General features: G+C 43.4%; 1 protein-coding gene across 3 annotated transcripts in view; it reads right to left on the minus strand.

Annotated features, from left to right (window-relative positions):
- The window catches only part of Ehbp1 (Eps15 homology domain containing protein-binding protein 1), an 85,131-nt gene that overhangs the window by 41,408 nt on the left and 19,790 nt on the right, over positions 1-23,933 (minus strand). For all 3 annotated transcript variants that reach the window (XM_086968151.1, XM_086968149.1, XM_086968150.1), the window contains one exon: positions 6,194-6,227. In XM_086968151.1, the coding sequence (XP_086824277.1) occupies positions 6,194-6,227 (34 nt within the window). The remainder of the gene's footprint in view (positions 1-6,193; positions 6,228-23,933) is intronic.

The following is a 23,933-nucleotide window of genomic DNA, read 5'->3' on the forward strand; positions in this document are numbered from 1 at the left end:
TTGGCCATGACATCGTTCGGAAATGTATGCGTATAAGCATGAGTATGCACTTATTGTGTGCAAAAAGCTTTGCCCGATTATGGAGAGCCGAGTGTAGTCAGCACCAATGATGATAATGATGACGACTAGGAGTAAACGAGGCAAATGGTTGTTTGTTAGAAGACAGCCTATTAATGCCTCCTACATCTCTCCTGCTACGAGAGAACGCCTTACATATGGCATGTACGTCGGATGACGAAGTGTGTCGTAGAGCTATTTGTTAGCAGCCTGATCCTCGATGGCGCCGATCGACTACAAGAAGGTGTCCGCCAATATGAAAAATGGTTGCGGACATCGAATACAAAGGATTTGCAACTAGCCGATGACAAACAAAGAGACGTATATAACGCTGGCCCTAGTAAGGGGCCTAATCGCTTCAGTCCTGCACACTAGATTATTGTAGGGGCATTGCAGGTTGGGAAGGCTGCAGCCCGAGTGTACACGAAACACACGAAGGATGTTTCCTTTGATGAAAGCGTATATCTTACCTAGCCACGCAATGCCTTTGATGCTAAATGACTGAGAAATGACTTGTAAGAAACCAAATACTGCCATCAGTCAGCAATTTCTTCTACTTTAGCATAACTTGTCAGTAGAACAATAGAATACAGGTTAACATGGCTGGTCAGTTCAGCTTGCCACGTGCCCTGTAATAATTGCTTAGCTCAGGTAGCACCCGTGATTTGCTCTTTTCGGTTCAGGCCTTACTCTATAGACTGTACACCTTCTATCGGTTTCTGCTTTCCTACTACCTAACATTTCACACAGAACAGCCTTTGTGAGCAATCCACGCTAAATTAGCTCCGGTAATGATTGTTTAGATTGCTCTTCGTACCAACTAACATTCTATTTCTAGATAGCTAACGTGATTGGCTTTTTCTCTCACCGGACAGAAAATATCTCAGTGAATCAATGGTAAATTTTTCACGTTACTACAACGATGTTCACTTGGAATCAAAAATCGGTCGGATCAATTACATTCGACTATATTGAGAATTTTTATGTAAAAATTTATGTAAAAAAAAAAAAATGTTGAATTCAACTAGTTGCCACAGCCTTTGTTTGTTTCGCTAAAAAAATGCAAACCGATTAAAGAGAATAAAAGACTCCACGTTTTGTACCGTTGATTTTACTATGAAGGTCACATGAGTTCACAGCCAAGTCGGACATACTGGGTAGCTTTAAAACGTTAATACGGGAGCGAACTCGGACACCCCAGCGAAAAGTTGGAAACATAAGGTGTAAGCAAGGGTGCTGAAGCCGACTGCAGACTATCGTTCTATGGTTAGGCCGTGTCTGCTATTGACAGGTATTCATCGTAAGAAGCTAACACTTACCAGTTCAGTCAGTCAGTAACCCTAATATGATGCAAATGAGAAGTGCTTCCATAGATAGCAGATAAGTAAAAGCGCGCAGCGGGCTTGCTCAATATGGGAGCGAAAACAATCTATTGGGGCACAGTTCTGTGTGGCTATAATACCCCACTTCCGCCTGTGTCAATACAATACTGCAAAGTAAGCCAAATCGTTTGAAGAGGCATCAGATACACCCTAGAAATCCAATCAGAAGCTCAGACAAGCTTAAGACAACCACATAGAAGAAACTCCGTTTAGGCTCAACTTGGGTTAATTTCTGTACACAGTGCAATTTCACTATAATAGAGTCCTACTCTGGTCCCACCTATCTAGTCATGTCCGCAAATGCTTACTTGTTCTTGTCAACTTGCTCGAGAAGCTCTACGAAGTGGCCTAGTAATCCAGTATCGGTTTTACCGATTTGCCATTGCACACCTGCTCGTGCACAGCGACAAAGCCTGCTGTATAATAAATAACAAGACCTTGATTATAAAACGGACAGTGATGTACGGGAAACCCGAAAAGAAATAACTTGTTCCTCTAACTTTCGCACGTTTTCTTTTAGGAACAGTCGGAAGAGAGTGGATTACTCTCGACAGACCCTCTCGGTTCTGTTTGTGTTTTAGGAGCTTAATTACCTTGCCTGGCCTTCCATAAACTTTGGTCATCGTAACGGCGGCGGTAGGACGTCGTCCACACCGAAAACTACCAAGCCACCTCCAACGGGAATCGTCCGATGCGCCTTTCAGGTTCACCTGGGTAAAGGAGGAGCCTGGCTGCCCCGCACACACAGCTATTCCAACGCGAGGGACGTGCGTAAACTACTCGTGTTTCAGCGGGAGCACCAGCGGCGTTGGCGCAGAATCCCGCTACAGCAAAAGTGGTTGTGAGGGCTGGAGGGTGACGTAAACGGCGGCCGACCGTATTGCGAACACCAAATAACGCATGGTATTACCCTATGCAGCAGTAACTAATACACGCACTTCAGCTTGGACAAGTGACACAAAACAAGCTGCTTTTTATCGGACAACAAAAAAAAGCGCGACTGCAGTTCTCCCAGCGAGCGGACCCTACGACCCCTCGAAGTCCATGAAGCGCCTTCCCAGGTCGAAGATGTCGTTGGTATGGTTAAATTCAGACCCAATAAATTAGCATATTCTGAGCCTACAGATACCGGCAATAAGGGTGAAGTTGAAGGAAAAGGCCTTATGGCAAATTCGAGAGAATAGAATATAATAAAAATGATCAAGTATTAGTAAAAAAAAAACGAAGCTACCCATACGTGTTCTCCAGAAACGATGCCGCCAATATGTTCTTTATGGCGTGACCTTGATGTGTCGGCTGTTTCATGCAGTGGAGTCACGTATAGGGCTGGTAATAGGGTTGGTTAGAGAGGACACGTGAACTACACTCAACTGCCGTATCGGAAACGACCAGAAATGATACCATTTCCCAAGTGGACAACTACGGATGACAGCACCGTCGGCAAATAGCAGAAAATTATAGGTTCTAACCTCGACACTTACTTCTAACATATCGTCAAAAACGACATTTAATGCAGGATCTATCTCTTTAAATTCAGTGTTTCAATTCATGCGTACCCTCTGTTCCCCAAGTTGATTGCACATGTTCAGGTCCATTTTAATGGACCCGCTGGAAATGAATTTTACATTAACGAACTTGCATGACATATTTACGATTACACATAGACAGGTTTAGTGATTAACTAAAACTTCTCAATTTAAGTGTTTAACTTAGACCACAATAGCTTGGTCATACATCCGGGCGAAATAGAGTAGTGCTCATTAAGTACATTCGCTCATAATTAGAGAATAGAACATATCACTCCGATACCCTTACTCCATTTAAGAACCAGCTCGTACGGAGTTACCAAGATCAGATTTTAGGTTGGATGTCTTCGATTGCCCCCATTGAGATGTTCTCTGTGACATCAATACTGAAATCACGTACAAAGGCAGACGACGGTAAGGAGACACAGCCTATCGATATGGGTTCGCTGGTATCCCATTGCTAGACCTTTTCCAAGACCAGCCGTAGTTTGCCATGCGTTAATCTTTGAACGTATGTACGCGTGTCGAAGCGATATGAGGAGCGGTGTAAGAGAGTGGCCGATCCTGCAACACGTCGTTATACTGTATCGCAAGAAATGTACAAGAACCAACTAATGTCGGTCACAGGTGTCAGCTACTTGGCTGAATAACACGCCGCTACAAAACCGCGAAAGTTCAAAAATGTGCTTGGCCATTCCGTTGAATATATCGACAAAGGATAGCCTTCCCGGCTTCCTTCGTCGACGCAATATATATTTTTTCCTAAAAATCTCTACCTATAGCATTCTTGAAGCTTAATGCACATATAAATCGACACCCATGTGCCTCTACTGTGGTTTAACATCCCGTTGAGTAATAAATATTGTACAGTTGTCAAAACTAGAGTGCGTTAGTCTTATTTGATTATCGAACAAAAACTTCTGCTGATGACATGCGTGATCCACTAGTGCTTTGATAGGGTTGGAATGTTTATCTTGAGCAATACTTGTACAGGGTAGGAAAAGTACGCAGCTATTGGGCATGCGTTAACGCACATAGCACCACCCATACATAGTTCAAAGGGATGCCCCAATAGAAGGTCCGGGTTGATATTGAACGGCGAATGGCGAGCCATAGTATTAGTTCAATGGAAGTCAGGACAGCCTCTGCCGCTTACGTGAAGGCTTCGAAGATAAGGCACAAGAAAATGTTCCCACATAAAAATCCACTACTAGTCGTATTATTAGATAATGCTTGTGCAGTGCTGCTACTAGTGCGGCAGCTGCCGGCTGAACCGGAGTCTGCCGCCGGCCGTCCGTTTGCTGCCGCCGCCTTCGCTCGACCGACATCGAAAGGAATGTAGCAAAACAAAAATAACATTTACGAACTACAGCGAGAGGACGTGAGAGTGATGGAAAAGGGTGCTGGGAAACTGAGAGAGACGGAAAGTGAAAGCTATACAAGCAGCGGGGTGCAACGGATCAGAGAGACGCCGGAATAGAGAGGACAAGCATGGGGTGAGAAAGGGAGCACCGCGCGAAAAAGGAAAGGAAGGAAGGCGATGATAAAGCGTACGCGGAAATGGAGATATAAACGGCAGACGATTTACGTCAATATTGCGGCAGCAGCACATGGCAAGAGGGCTAGCACCACAACAAATCGCAGGATCAACTCTAAGAGAAATGGAAAAAGACAAAAGGCGGAATCCAAACGGTTGCTGCAGGGAGCACCGCCCGGATGACATAACTTTGGGTGAGGTAAGTTGAGGGGCAGATGGATTACACTAACTTCGGTGTTGTCACCCGATCTGTCTGCTCCGTCGTCGCAGCCTTTGCTTCTGTTCTCACCACCGCTAAGTAGCGCGATTTTAAGCAGAAGCTGCTCCATGGCAGTGCGCGAAGACATAGTTATTTTGCTTCGCTTCTCTCGCTCGTTCGAGGTAGCAGCAATGAAATTTTTTAATCGGCATCGTAATGATGATGATGATGGTGGTGACTTAAGCGAAAGGGGCTGTCTTCCCGCCGCCTCTGTTACTGCCACTCTCGGGAGCTGAACATTCGCGTTCCTTCATTACTGGGCGGTTCTGTTTGAACGACTCAACTGTATGTGCCCTTTCACCCATCCCCGCTTTGTTTTACCGAACGAAGTTGCATTATTACGTACTTCAGTGACATCATGAGGCGGAATAACTAGAGTCAATAAGCAAGTTCAGATAGGTTTAAGCTCGGAAGCACATGCACACACGTTTACCTGGGGCGAATACACATATACACGCTCGAGCGCGTAGTAAAACTTAAAGAAAGAGAAGACAAAATAGTAAGAAAATGAACGGACCACTTCTAATATTATTATATCTAGGAAGTTATCCCCCGTAACGTTCTCATTCTTCCGTAACGATAAAGAACATATCAATAGGCAGCAAGAAGAAGGCCAAGCTTTGAGGAGTGGATTGTCAACATCACAGGCGTAGGATTTCGTGCTCCCGTTTGTAGAAGGCAACCATTCCTTCACTATGGGAGAAGCGACAACAACAAAATGAAATGGCCTATCATCAGCTACGCGACGTGCGGCTTTGCGACCACCTTCAGTAATAGTGCCGAAGCCGTGGATAGGCGCAATTGATACGGAGGAACCCCAATAGAAATACAGAAAGGAGGAAGCTAATATCTGTACATACGTATAATATGGTGATAACGACTCCCCTCAGAAAAGCAAAAACCAGTCCGTTCATCGTACCCTCAATCAAGGGATATGTAGGTCAATGTTGCTATTTATGAATTCGAATGCGATGCTCCTAAGAAGGGGTAGCAAATTTGCGACACCCTGTGGCTGTAGTGATTATGGGCACTTAGCCACGGAACGAAAAAAGTCCCATTACGCAAATGATCCCGTCATTCTACAGATCTACCGCATCTTCCAATCGATCAAGCAGCGAATCTACTTCGCAATAATGGTAATTAGAAAAATTCTTGTAGTATTTCCTCTACAGAACTTACTATGGTTTCAATTAAAATGTGAAAATAGAAAAAATAGAATTCAAAGCTGTGAGCCAGCCGATAAAAAGCTAAATATGCTATTGAAAAAAACAGTAGAGACCATTAAGTCAACCAGCCTTTGTGCATGCAAGGTAGACCTTAAGAACCTTTAGAAGCGCTTTAATACTAGCTCTTTCACTGAATAGAAGATTACAATGTAGGTGAAGATCTGTTAGTCCAGGTCAAATCATCACTCACTCACTCACTCACTCACCTTTTCCAAAGCTCTTCGGGTGTATTTGCTTTGCCTGGAAACACACAAGAGGAGCCCAAGTCAAAGCAAGCATATAAAGGCATTAAACTGATAACTGCCCTTCTACTCTGTTGTTAAAATAATTTTATCATTATCTGTATACATTAAAGCATACTATTCTCGTCCTCTTAGATTTTTTAATGCGCTATATATGTATAAAAATGATTTTGAATATTGCAGAATACGAAACCACTGACTGCCATTTAGAAGAGGTGGCTTCCTGGCCAAGTGTAGACTACCTTTGAGGATGAATCGCTCATATTTAAATAATAACTTCGAACCACTGCTAGTTTATCTTCCTAATATACTTCGTCGTTAGCCAGCTTGAGTCAACCATCCTGAGTCTCATCCTGAGTGAAAACTTGGCCTTCCAACCGCATCGAGCTAAGTCAATATTCAATACCTTGAAGTGTGCCAGGTAAAATTCAAAAACGTTCTTTTCTTACATATCCTTTCCTATATATACATATATTAATAGCTCCTTCTAACAGCCAATACCCGAGAAACGCAACATTTTAAAGATATAATGATCGAAATATCGAGGCGAGTAACTATGCAGAGGCTTTAAGTAACTATATGTATTTCCATGGTGATACTGCAGCAACGTCTTCGGTTAGTAAGCTTAAAGACACTTAAAATAAATGGCTTAATTTCGAAATTGGATGTACGCTTTTCGTTTCGTCCTGAAAGCCAGCAGCAATGGTATCAAACGTAGCACTCGAAAATATTCTCGCCTTACTTATATAGGTAGCTACCACGAGTATGGTAACTATAATGTTTATGTAACGTCAATCTTTGAAGGTATACGTACAGGCCGGAACAGTGACGATATATCGAAAATTATTCAACTGAGTTTAAAAGGTGCTGTTACAAGTAAGTGCCTTTTTATTATTAAAAGAAAATACAATTATCTAGTTAAATAATGGCGCGTCGCCACGGACACAGTTCTGACTTTCCCCCCCACTCTAATACACTTTTAAATGCGCCCCTTCTTCCCCATTAACAGAAAATATACACTAAATTCGCTCGACATTGATGTGGCGCTATTCCTTTCCATCGCTTGGCGCACAGCTAATAGAAAGGCACCGCGGTGTATTCGATCTGAGCCCACACACACACCTTCTCATCAAAGCGTACCTATGTACATATTGCCGCCGTCGCAACTAACTTGGGGGAGAGCGCGGTATGCTGTACGCATGCCGTTTCCAGAAAATAGCTATTCTCCCTTCCGTGCTTTGAGGTGAACTTTATAAATTATCCTTCGTCCATTTTATCTGCGTCGGTTCTTCTGACAGCAGCCACTTGAGTAGGAGAAGCATCGACTACTACCACAACGACTATTTCCTTCGCCACCAAGTGTTTCGACCACCTGCATTTCTTTCCGTTTTCTTGCCCGTCTACCTGCTACACCCCCCGGCGTTACTGGTGTTGTTGTTACTGGAACACGATGCAATACGGTTCTTAGCATCATTCCCTCGAGCCTATAGGGGAAGGCAGCCGAGCGCGCGCCACCGCGTCAACCTTCTCATATGCTAACAGAAGTGCGTGGTCACCGCCGGCTGCAAGGACCGTGGCGAGAACAGCAGCAATGGCTATTACTTCCATAAGCATCGCCTGATGCAGAGGCCAGTTCTTTTTGCTTCCACCCGCCTTCACTACCCTAACACGCCACGGCGTCTTCTTAGAACAGACAGCAGCGGGCAAGCTGCAAGCCAGCGGCAGCAGTAGCAGCCTCTGCAGTTCACCAGTTGTCCTCTTCCACTCATACTAAGTTCGGTTCCTATTTCCTGTCGTCCTGTTGTTCCTTTCATCAGCTGTTGCGCTTCGTTTTTCTTTGCACCCTGGGTTGCTTGCTTTCTTGCCAACCAGTGAGCCATCTTGGCCGGCTGGCTTTTTTGCTCTGTCGTATTCCCAGTGTTTATAACCCAGCCCGCGATTTGTCTAGCCACAGAAGCTGCCTGCTATTGCAGAGATTCGCTCTTACAACATAGAATGCCTGAGCACTGCTATAGATATATGTACGCGTAGATGGGCGCACAAGAATACAATGCGTAATTCCCGTGTCTTCAACAAAGAATACAAGACCCAGAGAGACTGGCGAGACTACTCCTTTTGAGTCGATCCACAGGTGTGCCTGTACAATTGCTTTTATACGTCGACGTGTGAGTCCATGTCTGTGTGTGCCTGTGGACCGTCGACGTTTCCAGCATTAGCTTTTTGTAGGTACACGAACAAGGATTGCGCCTATTACTGCCATGTACTGGCTGTCTTTGCGGCCTGCTCATGTTGAACAGAATCAGAAGTACGTGGCTATAGCACATTCCTCTGTATCCCTCGTCGCCTCTAGTTGTTTGCCAGTACGAATATACGCACTCGCATTTAGTCGATTCATTGCCTGATGATCTTAGCAGCAGCAGCTCGCTCAGATCCAGCACGGTTCACTAGACAATTAGTACCACAGTACTTCGAAAAAACAACCACACTAACTGCTTCCTTCCCCCATGCCGATTAAAAAAAAGTCGGTTAATAGTATTTTGGATTTATCCCTGGCCATAAAGATCGTCACTTTAACGCCAACGTGACTGTTTCACGCAGTCAGCATAACCTATTATAGGTTGCCGCGTCTGATTGTTAAACATGGATACACACGGCATGGTGCATTGGATAACCCAATTTCCGACTGAAGGGGCCAGGCATGGCGTGTTCGATAGATACCTTCTACGGAATATACATGATCAAGACATCATCAGGGGCTTTATGTCGTACGTAAACAGTTTCGCATAAATTTATTACCCGAAAGACGAAGAGTCCCGCATCAATGGTAACGGGAACCCAAGCACTGAAATAAAATCACGAAGAATTTTACAGTTCCCATATAATGTTGCCTCAATATTGACAACTACTGCTTAGGATCGTTGCCTAATTTTGTATGCGGGACTGCGAAGCGACATAGCTAGCATCTTATATTGTAAGAAAACTGCATGTAAAGATTATAGCGTAGATGAAATTGTACCGGCAAACCGCTGTATATTAAAGCTCCGTCCATCGCTTATTGCGTTAGCAAAGATGTTAGCAGCCCAACAGGCAACAGCTTCTCACGAGTCATTACTAGTACTATTATAGAGGGATTCACCAGAAAACAAAGACCCAACACCGAGTTGAGTAAAAGATTCTTGATCGAAAAATGATCGAAGGCAAGCTGGTGACCCTCTCCTCATCGAAACAACTATTATAGATCAAGAAACAGGAAGCACGTCGTATCCATTAGAGCGTTGTTTGGTGAAGTGTGTCTCGAGAGGCCGGGCTCCATTGGCGGGTTAGGGCATATACTGTATTTCACATCGAAGGAGATGAACGTTCGGTATGGCTTCATCGGGAGCCAAAACAAATACCCTCCACCGAAGCGTAAAATCAAAGAAATTGAAGAACTGCTGTTGTAGCTTCTGCTACCGAATCGTTTTTCTTCTCTCTCAGACCCACCATCTCCAACATCAGCATTATCATCAACCTCGCGTCGTCGGCAACTGTACCCCAGCCAAGACCTCAGTCGTAGCATAGAGAAACGTCAAAACGCACTCGCCGCTCCTGCCACCGTTCACAGGTTTGCAAAGGTTTTTGGGCAGGGGTTGGCGACCAGTCGAATAGGTGATGAGTAAGTGATGAATGGGGGTAGAGCAGGAATCTGCGACTGAAGCGCCAGTCCTGGAACAGCCTCTGCTGATGCTACTGCCGCTGAATTTACTACGGAATGCTTCGGCGATTTAAAGCGCAGTAAGTGAGAAGCAATTTGCAACCTTCAAAAATCGGCCACCTGCTATGACGTTGTCGGTTTGGTCGAAGGCTGTAAACAGACTTCGCTTGACGCAGACCAACTCTCTAGGGCTTTGCACTCACCATTGACGTTGACGACAACCTGAATAGCAAACCGATTCTTTGGTGCTTGGACACTGCGCCACCGCTGCGAGCGGTAACAGCAACATCAATAGTAACAGGCGCCATAACGTCAGTCGCGGAAGCAGGTGCAACGTAGAAGCAGAAGGTACGTTCTGCGGATTTGTGATATCGTTTTCTCGTCCTCTTTGCAGGTAACAACGCGTTGCTCTTCTACTCGGGAAAGTTGGGTGTCGATTCGCGAAGGGCAAAACACAGAACCGCAGAAGCCAGTCGAGTTGACGACCACGCAAGGCACACGATCGGCGAGCGACCCACCATAACAACAAAAGGCACTTTCAACCCACTCATACGACATAGAGGCCCAACGCTACCTATTATCACCACAACTAGTGCAATGGTAACAGCAGCCATCGTTCTTGCGGTAACATAGAATGGGCATTGAAACAATATCGCGGACTAACGCTCACGTCCGGGACAGGTAGAAAAAGCAGGAACATATCGAACAAGTTTTCCATTTATATTGAACTTCAGAGATGCCGAAAGCGAGGGATCAGTAGAGCGTTCAGTGAATCTCCATGATAAAACGACTGCTACTTAGGCCCACTAATGCGTGATACAAAACTAGGGAGCACGTAGCATCGGACGCCTAATTTGGAGTGGTTCTTTAACTTAAGCTGCGTGTTTGTACCTTAGCAGTCCTGTACAGCCTAAGTTTACGAATTTGTCACCCTATTTTGGTAAAGCAGCGCCGAGATCGGTGATTAATTAAAAAAAAGTTGTTAATTACTTCCAAGTGTATTTCAGACCTGTTATGCACTGGGCCTTGCCATTTTTTATAACCTGCAGAACTCTATGTTTGTAGGTAAGCTTTCTATTACCAATCGTTTTGACTCATCGGAAAATTAGGCACGACGAAAAACAAATCAGTCTAGAGATTTCTATTACGTTTTGCTGTATGTTTTCGTATGCTACTTGTTAGATAGTTGAAATTATTTAAGGACATTCATCCCTTGTTTGAAACTGATGTTTTTATCTAATTGATGAGGTCCAGGTAGGGCAAATGCTAGCAACAGGAACCTATTAGATCGCACACTGAGTCGAGCACAGACAGAAATGCCAGTCACCGAATCACATGTATGTTACAGAATGAAACTTCGCATAGGAGTTTTAACAAAAACGCTGTTCCTTGGCGAAACTCAGGAGTTAGAAAATTGGCTAAGTTAAACATACATACGCAATGTAACAAGCATTAATCACAAATAATATTATGCGTATGTGGCTGCCGCTCACCTACGTTCTCATATTAACACAAATTGATATATAGAACTACGATTGGTATAGTTTCCCAGTTTCATAGGTAGTATATGCTCAAACATATCGCGATTACAATTATGCCTTAACACGCCTTAAGCAAGAAGAATGGACGCCCGTGGTATACGGGTCAAAAACGGGCCATCGACGAAGGTTTAACTTAGACAACAACGAAAACCCGCTGCGATGATATATCTATCCAGCAGAAAATGTCGACTATGGTCTCTACGAGCGAGCCTCATGACTGGCAATAGCCCCAATTTATTAATCACTAATATAATGTGTCATATCGAAGAACGGTACCGTCCAGATATGTGATTCAACAGTGCACTTTATAATACTATATATATCTTTAAATACTATATTGAATATTTTATAATACGATATTGTACCACAGGATAATCTTCATTACTGAATCTTCCCTGAATGTCTGTCGTTCCTATTTCATTTTGGTTCGGTCCGTCGTTACAAATTTTCCCGAAGCTACTCTTCGAGCCACAGACTTTTTGAAATTTGAAAAAAAAGGCGCGCTTTTCAAGGAATCTATCAAACAACGCACATTACCGCATTCAAGGTGACAAAATTGATTAACGATCGCAATTATTGGAAATTAGCTGGACTCGTTCTGTCGAATCTGATCAGAGTAGCCGGGCGTTCAGAAACATCCGGTCAGCCAAAAACTATCATGCCACTACTATCGCAGTTTCGACGCGCCTGTCACATTCGTAAAAAGGCTGTACAGGCAGAACTCGAAAGGCCAGTAAATGTACGCGTGTGTTGTTTGCTTTAAGATGACACAGTTCATGAAGGATTGAGGCTGTTCCCTGATGTCTGACCCAGGGCAGTAACGAGTCAGCCGGCCTATCCAAGTTCGACCGGTGGTTAAGCCAGCAACGGCGCGAAGCTGCATCACGACGATGCCAGCGACATCGAGCAGGCATAAGAGCAGCAACACCTCGATGAGGTCACCATTACCAATTAATAAACATGATAATAAAAAATGATTAATAAATAATTTATCTATGCGCTTCAAATGAAGTATAACTAAGAAAAATTCTAGTCTTCTGTGAACTCGATCTGATAAAAATTTAAGGAGATGGCTTTCAGCACACAGGTTAGTGAAGCGGGAATGAAGGATCATCTTTCGTTATACCTTGACTACCAGGCGGTAAAGCACGACTCATCTTTTCATTGACGTTTAGCGGTCAAAGCCAGGAAGTTTACGTTATTGCACAGTTGGTGGCTCTCGAACGTTCAGGCCTAATTACGAACGCGTAAAACTAGATGCCACCTACCTCATTATTAACTGTACCATCATCCCTTTTGAGGTCGTCTGAATCGAAACTTCTGTTTTCTACAGTCACTCCGTTTGTCGAATCGTTCATATAAACAGCTGACCGTTCCGCACAGAATAGAAACTCGCAAAACATAAAAGCGATAGCTTGATGTTTCCGAGGGCATAAATAAGCGTGTTAGCCCTTTAACATAGAAATCTGGTAGAGAGTCCATAATGCAGTCGGCCGACCGATTGGCCCTTACACGTGTGTTGTTCTTATGCCTTAAAGGAAGCCTCAGTATGGGTCTACCTGCCGCATGTATAAATAGCCTAGCAGGCGTGTACCCAATTTAAGTTCATTAAAATACTGTGACATAGCACATCTGCTGCCTTTAAAAGTTAGTGTGTTGGTAAAATCCAATTGCAATATGATGTATGTTATGGATCTAGGTGAAAGTAAACTATTTTCGTCTTGCACATATATGCGTCGTTTTTTGCTCCGAGCGTACTTAACCAAAGTTTTCAGCATAGTCTTATCAGGAAACACAAACGGAAAAATTTTCTAATGAACGCTCCTTCCAACTTCATCTGAATTGTCCTGACATGCTCGCTGGGAAGAAGCACACGAAAGACTACCCTTGTCTCGACCGTCCCGCCATCTTACCATGTGTCTATATGACTTCAGAGTTGGTTGCCAGGCCTTCAAGCTCGTAATGTTTTTGCGCTGCGTCACAGTGAATGGGTAGTGTCCGTGGAAGAGGAGGTGATTAACCTGGCTGGTTGTCAAGTCTGATCTGGTTCGGGAGATTCATTATCATCTGCTATAGGTGGCTGCTTTCGTATGCCTAGCAAGGTTCGTCGTTACTTCTAGACATCGACTCTACATTTAAACGTAGGTTGAAGAACCTTAATATTTAATGATTTTACTACAAGTGAGCCTGTGAGCAGTGCTGGCCTGTCCTCATTAGTGTGTCGATTGTAATGTTTTGCCTATTTTCAGGAGAATATTCCGGTTGCAGAGGTACATAAAGGAACTGCACAGCACTATATAGTGAAATACGTTCTTGAGGACTTTCCTGGTTTTTCGTACCCTTAATTTACTCCATCGACCATGGTTGCATGGAGACGGCTTGCTCCACTTGCATATAGCGATAGGATGCTTTCTCATTCTACTACTGCCAGTGATTTTGGCCTTTCAGTGTTATGCTATGTACCTCTTATTTATGCTATCATACGAGAGTTCAGAAGTAGGAACATATTCATGTGATGGCCAGCTGTTTTCTTCTTTGCCGTGGTCAACGAGAGGCGCATCATTGTCCTCGCTCGATTCAAAAGAGACGAAATGCGTTCATCACTTCAATACTCCACTCCCCACAACTCTCCGCTATATTACGGCCTTTGAAGCGATCTGCCGTCGCACACATTCTGTTTTGTGCCAGTTTAACAACGGGGGTTCGAATTATGTTCAAGGGGAAAGAACACCCATGATGCCATGTGTTATGAAACGTACTCTGCACAGCTGTGCGGGTCATGCTAAATGGCTTAAAATTAGATACACTCAAGTTGGGAAAGCTGTAAGTTCAAACAATGACCGTTAGATTTATCAACGAACGGCATATATAACTGCTGCTGCGTTGTGAGGTTCGCTTTGCATCTAAGAAGGTCTCACAACCTTCATGTGCCGACAGATTAATGCATTGTCCGCAAAAGCATATTCTGACAACTCAAAACATACGAGCTTGTTGCGCCGACGCTCAACCTTCGCCTTTGTACGAGAGACAAGAGCTATAGTCAGCACTTCCATGAGTAGTAGAAGAACAAAGAAAAGTTCTCCGCCGATTTGTTTCCTACTATCCCTCTTTGCTTTGACGCTTAGCTTCGGGCAGAAGAACCGATAGTGTTGCATGAATGACAGGTAAGTCGGTGAGTAGCCGGTTTTCTTTACCTATGTTGATTATCCTCGAGTGTGTTTTAAGCTCTGACAATTCGTGGCCCTCCTGCATAATTGAAGGAGATCCATTCCTGTACCTCCTGCAGGGAACGGTGGAGCGAGTCAGCTGACACGAAGAACCCGATGCGGGAACATCGTCGACAGATTTTTTGCTTCTTGAAAGCGTCGAGCTTTATGATTCATGGCGCCATACTCTTGAAATATTCGTAGAGCCGTCGAGAAATAGGGCGTGCGCAGCTTACACAATGAATTCATTTCGTAGCATCGTAACAAGACAGTAAACAATGCTTGCTAGCAGCGCCCTCTTTACTTTCTTGCTCACCTTTTTTCTCCATTAAATCACCTTTGAAGTGTAAACCGCCATACAATTTTGTTATCAAAAGACAATCTCACTCATAATTTCGATTATAACTCATGGTGTCGACTTCATCATTTCCCCACTGTATTTAACGCACTGGCTAGCGTCATGTAGCTTGTTCGGGATTTACCCCGCAAATAACGTCCACCACAATGGTGATCCTTTTTGCAGGATATTCACGTACTGTGTGTCGTCAACAGCAGAGTGTTTGTTCGCCGGCCGGCTTGCGGGTCTCGGCTGGCCACCTAAGTTATTTCACTGGATATTGGGGGCACAAGTATTGTACGTGCAGAGTAGTTTATAAAAGGAATCCGAGAGCAGAGAATCACCAATCTTGCTCATCATATGCTTTAACTTTTGTCCAAGATGCCTGCGCACACTTGCTACGAGTGCTTGGAAAGTCAGGGCCGAAGGAGTCATCACATAGCTGGGTTGCAACGGTTGTAGCATAATCACGGTTGTCCCTGCAAAGGTATCATGAAGAAGATGACCGCTTAGCTCAGAAGCAAGTTTCCGTTCTACGAAAATGGAAACGCCAAGTCAAGAAGAATGAATCTAATAAAACAGTGTACGCAATGCTTAAGATAGTGAAACAGATCTGAGGGCCGACGGGGAAACCTACAGCTGCTGCCTTCGCAGCTATATCCAGCTGATCCCTCGCATTCCTGGCTACGTTTCTCACGAAGCAACTACCCGGTCATTCGTCCGTCTCATAACATTAACATTCATGCGAAAAAAGCAACAGTACGCCAAAAAATCCACCCTCATTTATCGCTGTCCCTTACTTTCGAATTCCCGTAAGTCACTGCCTTTATCCTGCTTTTATCTCTTCTTCTAGGATCGACCGTAGGTCTAGAGACGACCTGATCTGCTTATAGATGGTAAGGCTAAACCGCTGCTTACGTAAGGAAGGTTCGCGCAGGCCATGGACAATTACTCCCTTCTTTAGAAAAAGAGGAATAGCCACCTCGACGATTGCGTTGGCCGCTCGCATAGATCCAACAGTGCCACCGTCGCTATCACTACCGCCACTACATGGACGCAAATGCAGGTTGCTGCGTCCACCGGAGAGCTGACGTGGTGGCACCAGGCCAAGAGGCTGGAATCGAGTTAGCATAAATAAGCCGCAGGCAGGGACCTCGTACTGCCCTCGGGGCAGGTCGCGAAATGGGACCGCGTGGGCCTAAGGTTCGATAGAGTAGATGTGAAGCGGTCCACTCACTCAATCCAGCTAGAGACGCTCTGGCAAAGGTACAGATGCCACAAGCAAGTAGAAGAAAGCTAGGACCAAGGTGCACGGTCAGCGATCTAGGCACTCTGACCGGCCTCAAAGCAATAGGATGACTGTGAATGCCAATGAGCAACCTGGAGCTCCCACTGCACCATGCCAGGTGTGTCCTGTCTGTCCGCATTACCCAGTTAGCATAAGGTGCATCCCAGAGGGGATACACCTTAAATCGAGGACCAATCAGTTCGCTCAAAAACTTCGCCGGTTGATAGGATATACAGTAGATTAGATTTCACCTTTCCAACCAAGCAGGGCGGTGGTACTCTGTTCTGCTTCGGAGTTCCAGCTTCGTCCTGGTGGTAAAGTACCATATTTACCTCTCTGTACAATTCATTACGTATTTTCCGATTTGACTAAACTAAAATGTGTCAATGGGGTCATAAATTGATATTAAAACGTTTGCCCTCTACGTTATTTTTCATTCTGAGCATAAACAGCCACATTGCTGTCAGCGATCTAGGTACTCTAATCGATTTCAATGCAATGGGCTGACTGTGAACGCCCCATCCGCAGCGTCAACGGAACATGCACCTCAACGCGTACCGCACTTTTTACGGGGAAAGTCACCGACTTGTCGGGCACACATGACACATATGTATACGTTTGTGCTGATTGAAATCTTTCGCAATAGAATAAATGACAACGTTTCCTTTTTATTAAAGGCCAAATTAGCTTACGCTCGCGAAGAACAATTCGTTACAACGACCGCGTTAAACCGTGTTGTGACGTAGCATTCTTCGGCTATACTTTCTTCTGTTAGATCCCGCTTTTTATTTTAGAATTATACGGCCCATCTGGCCACTCAAACAATATTCAACAAAACACCGCTTATCCTGGACGGCTCTTAATTAGAACGAGATAGTAGCATCTTGATGAGAATTAGTCACTTGACTTATAGTTCCATTACAAAAATACACCATAGAGTTTACGTAAGGTTTGGTAGAAGTTTTTATTGATAAATATCAGAAAATTATGTAGAAGTATCTAGTCTACAGAAACATGATTGCAAATCCTTAGTCAATATTGCTTTCTTCAGATACAAAAAATACGATATTCGTATGTTCAAACTCCGACAATATCCGGTAGAAAAAAGGCCGCGGGATTCCGGCAAATGCTAGTACTTAAGGAGAAAGATGATGCATGAATACTGGGAGCCGAATATCATTTGTCCTTTGTTTTCATTAGACATAATCATATTTAACTCTCAGGCCCAGCGTAACCATCTCCGTAGTCTGCCTCTATTTTAAACTTTTCACAGGATCTTTAACATACTACTGAAAAAGCTGCAATGAATAACTTTCTCAAAAGAATTGCAATGACTAAATCGCTCAGTATGATTTCTTTCTCACCGCTTTATTTAGACCGATACACTTGACCACTTTAACAAAGATATTTTGCGTCCACGTACATCAAAACCCAGGCATGTCGTTAAGGCCGAAAAACAACTACTTGGCGCTGTTGTCGGTTGACTACTACCAAGCTCACGATGAAAGCAGCGACAGCTGCAGTTTTGCTGGCGGTAAAAGGGCTATATCAAGAGGGCGAAAATATCTTAAACAGAAGTAATAGTTTTTGCTTAGTTTTTCAATGTTAGAAAAGGACTGATCATGTTAAATAGTTGTAACTAACAAGGGCCTATCTATTACATAAACTACCATAACTTTCCGTCCATGTCGGAAGTCGCCCACAAAAGAATAGGTACAGTTTCCTACCTAAAGGATGCTACTTTTAAAACAATAGGTTCCTTTTTATTAGTGGAAAATGTTCGGACATGATTATAGCTGATAGGGTCACTTGCGCCAAACTTAGATTTCCATTGTTCTGCGTTCTTAGCTTTTTAGGCCATCCGTTTTAATCAGTTTCAACATCTGACTTTTAGTTCTTTTCACCCCACCAGCAAAACGTTATGTAAAAAAAGGTGAACTATCCCAACAAGCGATTTGACAGCTGCATTTATAGCAATAGCTGGTTGGATAAGCAGGACCCAGCAGTAGAGTTGGGAAGCTCCTCTCCGTGAGCAAAAGTACCCCACTGTTCCCATGATCTCCCAGTCCGTATTATGAGGTTGCCCCTCCTCTGCGATCTTTCCTCACGGTTGTATTTAGCCAGTTAGCCAACGACACCATCCGGCCGGCCTTTCGTCCCTTTTTATCTCTTTCGTCAGCTTTTAAGAAGGGACATTCTTCTTCTATGCCTGCCAGGGGGCTGCAATGGGTGAAGACAGACAAAGCGGGGCACGGCGCACGGGGCAGATTCCTGAACCAGTTCAGCAAACGGACCAAGTATGCGCACGATGGATCTGTCATCTTAAATGCTTACAAGCCATCGACCCATCGTATTCGGTACTCGTTCCGTTGCCAGTACAGTCCAGCTCAGTTGAGTCCAACCCTAGAACCAAGACGGATGGTAAAGCGGCGGTGAAGGAGGACACGATGGCAGCGCCCTCGAAAATTTATAATCCCAACATAGAGATAGCGGCTATACTGTAATATTATATGGTATAGCACATCAACTACGAAGCCAACAAAACGAGCGCAAGCTAACGTATCGGGACGCTGCCTGACCTCGACGCGTTTTATGTTGAAACACATCGACGGGGTAACGGGCGGAAGAGAGCTGGTGGGAGGTGGGGACAAAGGATGCAGGAGAGAAGTTGCACCGTCGCCTGAGCAGGATAGCGTGCTGATTATGTGTACGTCTATTGGAAGCTGCCTATGTAGCTTCCATTACACGATTAGAGTTCAAAGGGACTGTTATATAACGATTTTCTAATTCAAATACATGCTTTCACAAAGCCGTAATCATGTCTGCTTCTATCGACCTAAGTCCATATTTCCCGCGGTCTAAATTTAGTATCTGGATTGAATCGATACGCATTAGAATATTTGCCAGTTCCAACGCTGTCGTCAAGTATCGTCCCGTAGAAGTATAGACACAACACTGGCTGCGAATGAACGATGTCGTCGTCTTAGAAAACAATACATACACTGAAACCCGTGATGCCCCATATACGTAGAAGCGCATACAGATGATCAAGAAACTAGGAGGAATCGTTATGTGGAGGAAAAAAAGTAGTAATGATACTCTGATGTGAAGAAATAGATTTCCGCGACCCCCTATTTCAAATAAAATGCAAGCATCGCCGCAGGGCTGTGACCTATATATACGTATATTTGTGTGTTAGCATATTACTGGGGATTATCTCTCAACGCAAACCGCGGTAGCAAGCTGCACGTAACCTGTACCCTACATTCGACCCTGGAGAACAGTAGTAGTCATTTTAAAGCCTGTCGTATGTGGAAAAGTAGCCCAAGTTTGGAAGGCTTCTGCTCGCTATCGAAGAAAATATCAGTGAAGAACTGACTACGGACCATGAAAAGACAAGCGATGTTCACAAAAAAGGAGTAGAACACGCAGCATTCCGACCTTTTTGTGGATGACTGCTTTGCGCGTGACCATTCGAACCCTCATAGTGACACCGAGGCCTACAGCAAAACGCTCGCAGTTTTTTTGTAAAGCAAAGCTTGAAAGAGCGACTATGCCGGAGAGTGGCACTATGCTTATTTTAGTTAATGATACAACTCGTAGGGTACAGTGTAGTATCGTATTCGTGTGTACACACACTGGTAGTTTAAAAAAAACTTTGTCTCGACCTCTAGGGACAACGCTTGAAAAGGCGGGAGGCTTTTTTAACACCGGTACCCGATCTCGAGACCAAACAACTAGGTACCATCTCATTATTCTATGTAAATTCAGGAAACTTTTAGGACTTGCGTTGAATGTGGTTATATATTAAATGCAGAACAGCGCACGACGCGATGTGAACATGAAAAGAATTTACCAATTCAACTAAAATACCTCAGGCGAAGTCTGTCTTGAGGGCAAAATCTATACCGGGAACTAGTCTGACTAACCGCTGGTACTTCTTTACAGTCTACTACTCTTACATAAGTCCGACAAAATTGTAGAGACACTTATATGAGATACTGAAGAATTTCAATACAGAACATCCAATTAGTTCCCACATGATTCTAGAAAAAAAAATGTTCAAGATAATTATTGCGAAGCATCAACGAATTGCTGATCGAAAATAGCGCCAGAGGCGTTCAAACCCTGCTGCAAAACCTAGCTGGGTACGAACGGCGACGACTGCCAAGGGACACCCGCCTGGATCGGCTATGTATGTATATATTTTGCAGTGGACGAATCATTCATATAAGCCCACTTTTCTGCCTATTTTTTCTAAATCTGTCGCAGCGTCATACTCATCGTTACTCGGCTCACGCTAAAGTTTTCGACCATCTAAAAGAAGTTTGAAATAGGTAGCATAAATTGCAATTTAGAACACTAATAATCTGGATGGCCGCTAATGTTATTTGGATGGTGTATTGCTCGTTTAAAACAGCCAACGAATACTATTTGTAGGCAATTATTTTTAGCATGACTGATCATCAAAAACGGTATATAAACTGCACATAATCTATTCGAACCCAGCTTCATGCCCACAGAGATAGGGGAAACCCCAAAAATACTAATTATAATAATGATAGAAATACTAGCAATTATTACTGCCAACGTTAACTTATACACAGGGACATTAAGGCAATTTCTAGTGTTTGTGGCATGCTTCAACTATTATTAGGCACAACAGATATTAGAGTACGTACCACTAGTCGTACCCGTGGAGTCGGGTAAAAGCTCGGAATAACAAGCTCGGTTAACCCCCGTAACAACGCACCTAGGGATTCATCCTACTTTACATCAAACAATTCAGTTGACCCAAAAGTCTCGTATTCATTGATGAAGAGGCATTTCCGATAGGGAATGCCCTCTGTGATGTAAAGGCCGTCGATCAAATGCACCGCGAACAAAAACTTACTGATACTTAATCACAAGAACCCATTTACTCAGCTTACCTTTGTGAAAATACACTATATACTAGATGCTCAAAACCCCCGGATAGATATTTGTGTTTCGGTTTCTCTGCCTGCCCTGTTCCAGCTGTAAAAATTAACTATTCATGTAGCTTTTCCTCCATTTATGTATCTTCTATCGTCGGGTATTTACCAGTATCAATACGTAAAGATTAGGCGTTAATTGATTGATTGATCTATAATATATCGTAGTATTTCTAGACAAACGTACTTATTGAAAGTTTCTAGAAGTATATTTGAAAGGTTCGTTTAGAATTCGCAACGACTCATACCGGAAATGTTTAGATCGTTGACGCGACTGTGTACTTAGATTTGTTCCTTTAGTTAGCAGTAGTTTAGGTAGTAATTTATAGAGCGCGGCTCTACATTTAAAGCACGTACGTTTTTTTGCCTGCTTTCCTTCATTGTTGTGTTTTCAGCAGTGACGAACCTAATTATAGCAAAAACACTCGTCAAATCTGCGTAGCCGTAACTGAGAGGACAACTCACCGAGTCTCTAGTTAGACGATGAGGATTTCGTCGTTTATCTATCCAACGGTCGATGTATAGGGTATACAATTGTCCCGTTATTTGAATCACTGTCACAAACAAACGTCTTACCGAACTCTATCCCACACAAATGCTCTCCACGCTCTGAAGTGTTTTGGTGGAGTCCCTCAGAACACCTCGCACTCGGATGATACTCAGAAAGGGCAAAGTGGAAAGGGGAGCTGGAGAGAGACAAACGTTATCTCATCTCGCTTTCCCCTTCAATTGAGCTTCCGGCATGTACTACTACCTCATGACAGGTAGCTATTTTATAGAAGTTACTAAAAACGTATGCTAACCTTATCGAGTTAATTGAACCTCTTTACGTAAATGAAAAGGTATATCGAATACCGTTTAACGTACCAATGCACACGTAGTTGGTACAGCATTTTTGGTATATATCTCTGTTTGTAGCGAATACCTGAAGGGGTTACTCATTCACGTCGCCATATAATTAAGCCGAGTTTTTTTTTTCGTGCACTTGGAAGCGTACGTTTTTGGTGCCGCTTTGAATAGTGACGAAAATGTTGCGCATAAATGACTACCGCTGGGGTTAACTTCAAAAGTTAGAAACCATCATCTTTGATTTACGCATCAAGATATAATTACGTATAGGGTTCTTTACCCCTTCTCTGATTCTTATAGGGTTGGTAAGAAGCTTCTAGCTTCTTGTCAACCCAATAAGAGCGCGCATCTTCAGCGAAATTAATGCAACATCACCAAAAAATCTTCAAAGTGCAAGTAACAGGCCATTTTCAGGATTTTTGCTCATAATTTGAGCTAAAATCGAACTGGTGGTAAAAGCTTTAAGGTACAGCTGGGTCTCGAAATTGTTCATAACAAGCCGGTATATGAACGTCACTAAAAATGCATGACTGAAATATGAGCAAACATAGAAAAAAAATACACCTGCATACCCAAATCAGCTTATTGAACTTCAATTTAAATGTATTCCTTAAATTTATTGTGTCACACACACGCAGAAAGCATAAAGTCCAGCTGTTTGTAGCTCGATTGAGAGGTGTTTCGGCAAATCACGATTGTACATGCTAAAAGTTTATGTTTTGTTTTTGTCTCGCACTGAACTTGTCTTGAATAATCCACAGCTCGATTCAATGACACTCGTACTGAGATAACTAATTTTATTAGAGGGTCTTCAATGCCAAACGGGATAAGTATGGAAAAGAACTATCCATTCCTCAAAACTTCCAGTAAGTCGAAAATTTACACTACTGAAAAATTATACCTAATGCCGTGAAGCACTGCAATGAAAAATTTCGCAACGAAGCACTACACTGAAGAACAATCATCTCTCATGTAGCACAAATTACAACCTAATCAACATATATATACACTAGAAAGGTACCTACCTGATAATCTTTATGCTTTCAACAAGTTCTATAACCGTTTGGTCGAATAAAATCGAGGAATTATAATAAGGCCGATGCAATCATTCTACGATACTTCAAAATAGTAAACAATTCGTAGAAGTTTCGAGACGTTCAATTTTAGCCTTCCTATTTTTGAGGTTCATAATAATCGAGTACAAAAATTTCTTCTGTGAGCTACCTGACTCCTTGTAGTCAGTCCAAGGCTTTTCAGATCCTTTAATAATATGCAGCCCAGGAATTGTAGTCGATGAAGGAATTCATTTTTTGAAACAAAATCGGTTTTTGGCATGAGTGGAATATAGTTATCTTCGTTTTGTTATCTGTTTGTACTTTGTTTTTTCGAATGCGCAATAACTCGTGGAGCATTTGGGGGCGATCTAGTCAATGCTCAGCATCTTCCGGCAGGGTAATTTTCTGTCTCACCACAGTTACTATAGCAGGCTGTATCTATTTTCCTTTTTTGTTTCCCTATCACCTGCAACTTTCTAGCCATCTGTCCAATGATAGCTACTCGGGCTCCTGAAGTCATCCATAACCTCAGTCCATTCACTGTTTTTCACAGGCTTTAAGATGTATCCATCCGCTTTGGCAAGACGCTAGATCACCAGCATAACCTACCACCAATGCTCTACAAAAAATTGCAAAAAATCGAAATTGGAAATAGCCCATCGGCGAATGAAGCAGACGAACAGCAAGAGATAAACCGGCATCTCAGGGAAATACAACCGATCCGGTTGTAAGACGGACCCACGAAGCGATCGGATGGGAGC

The sequence above is a fragment of the Varroa jacobsoni genome, unplaced genomic scaffold (assembly GCF_002532875.2).
Source record: "Varroa jacobsoni isolate VJ856 unplaced genomic scaffold, vjacob_1.0 scaffold_404, whole genome shotgun sequence".
Lineage (NCBI taxonomy): Eukaryota > Metazoa > Arthropoda > Arachnida > Mesostigmata > Varroidae > Varroa > Varroa jacobsoni.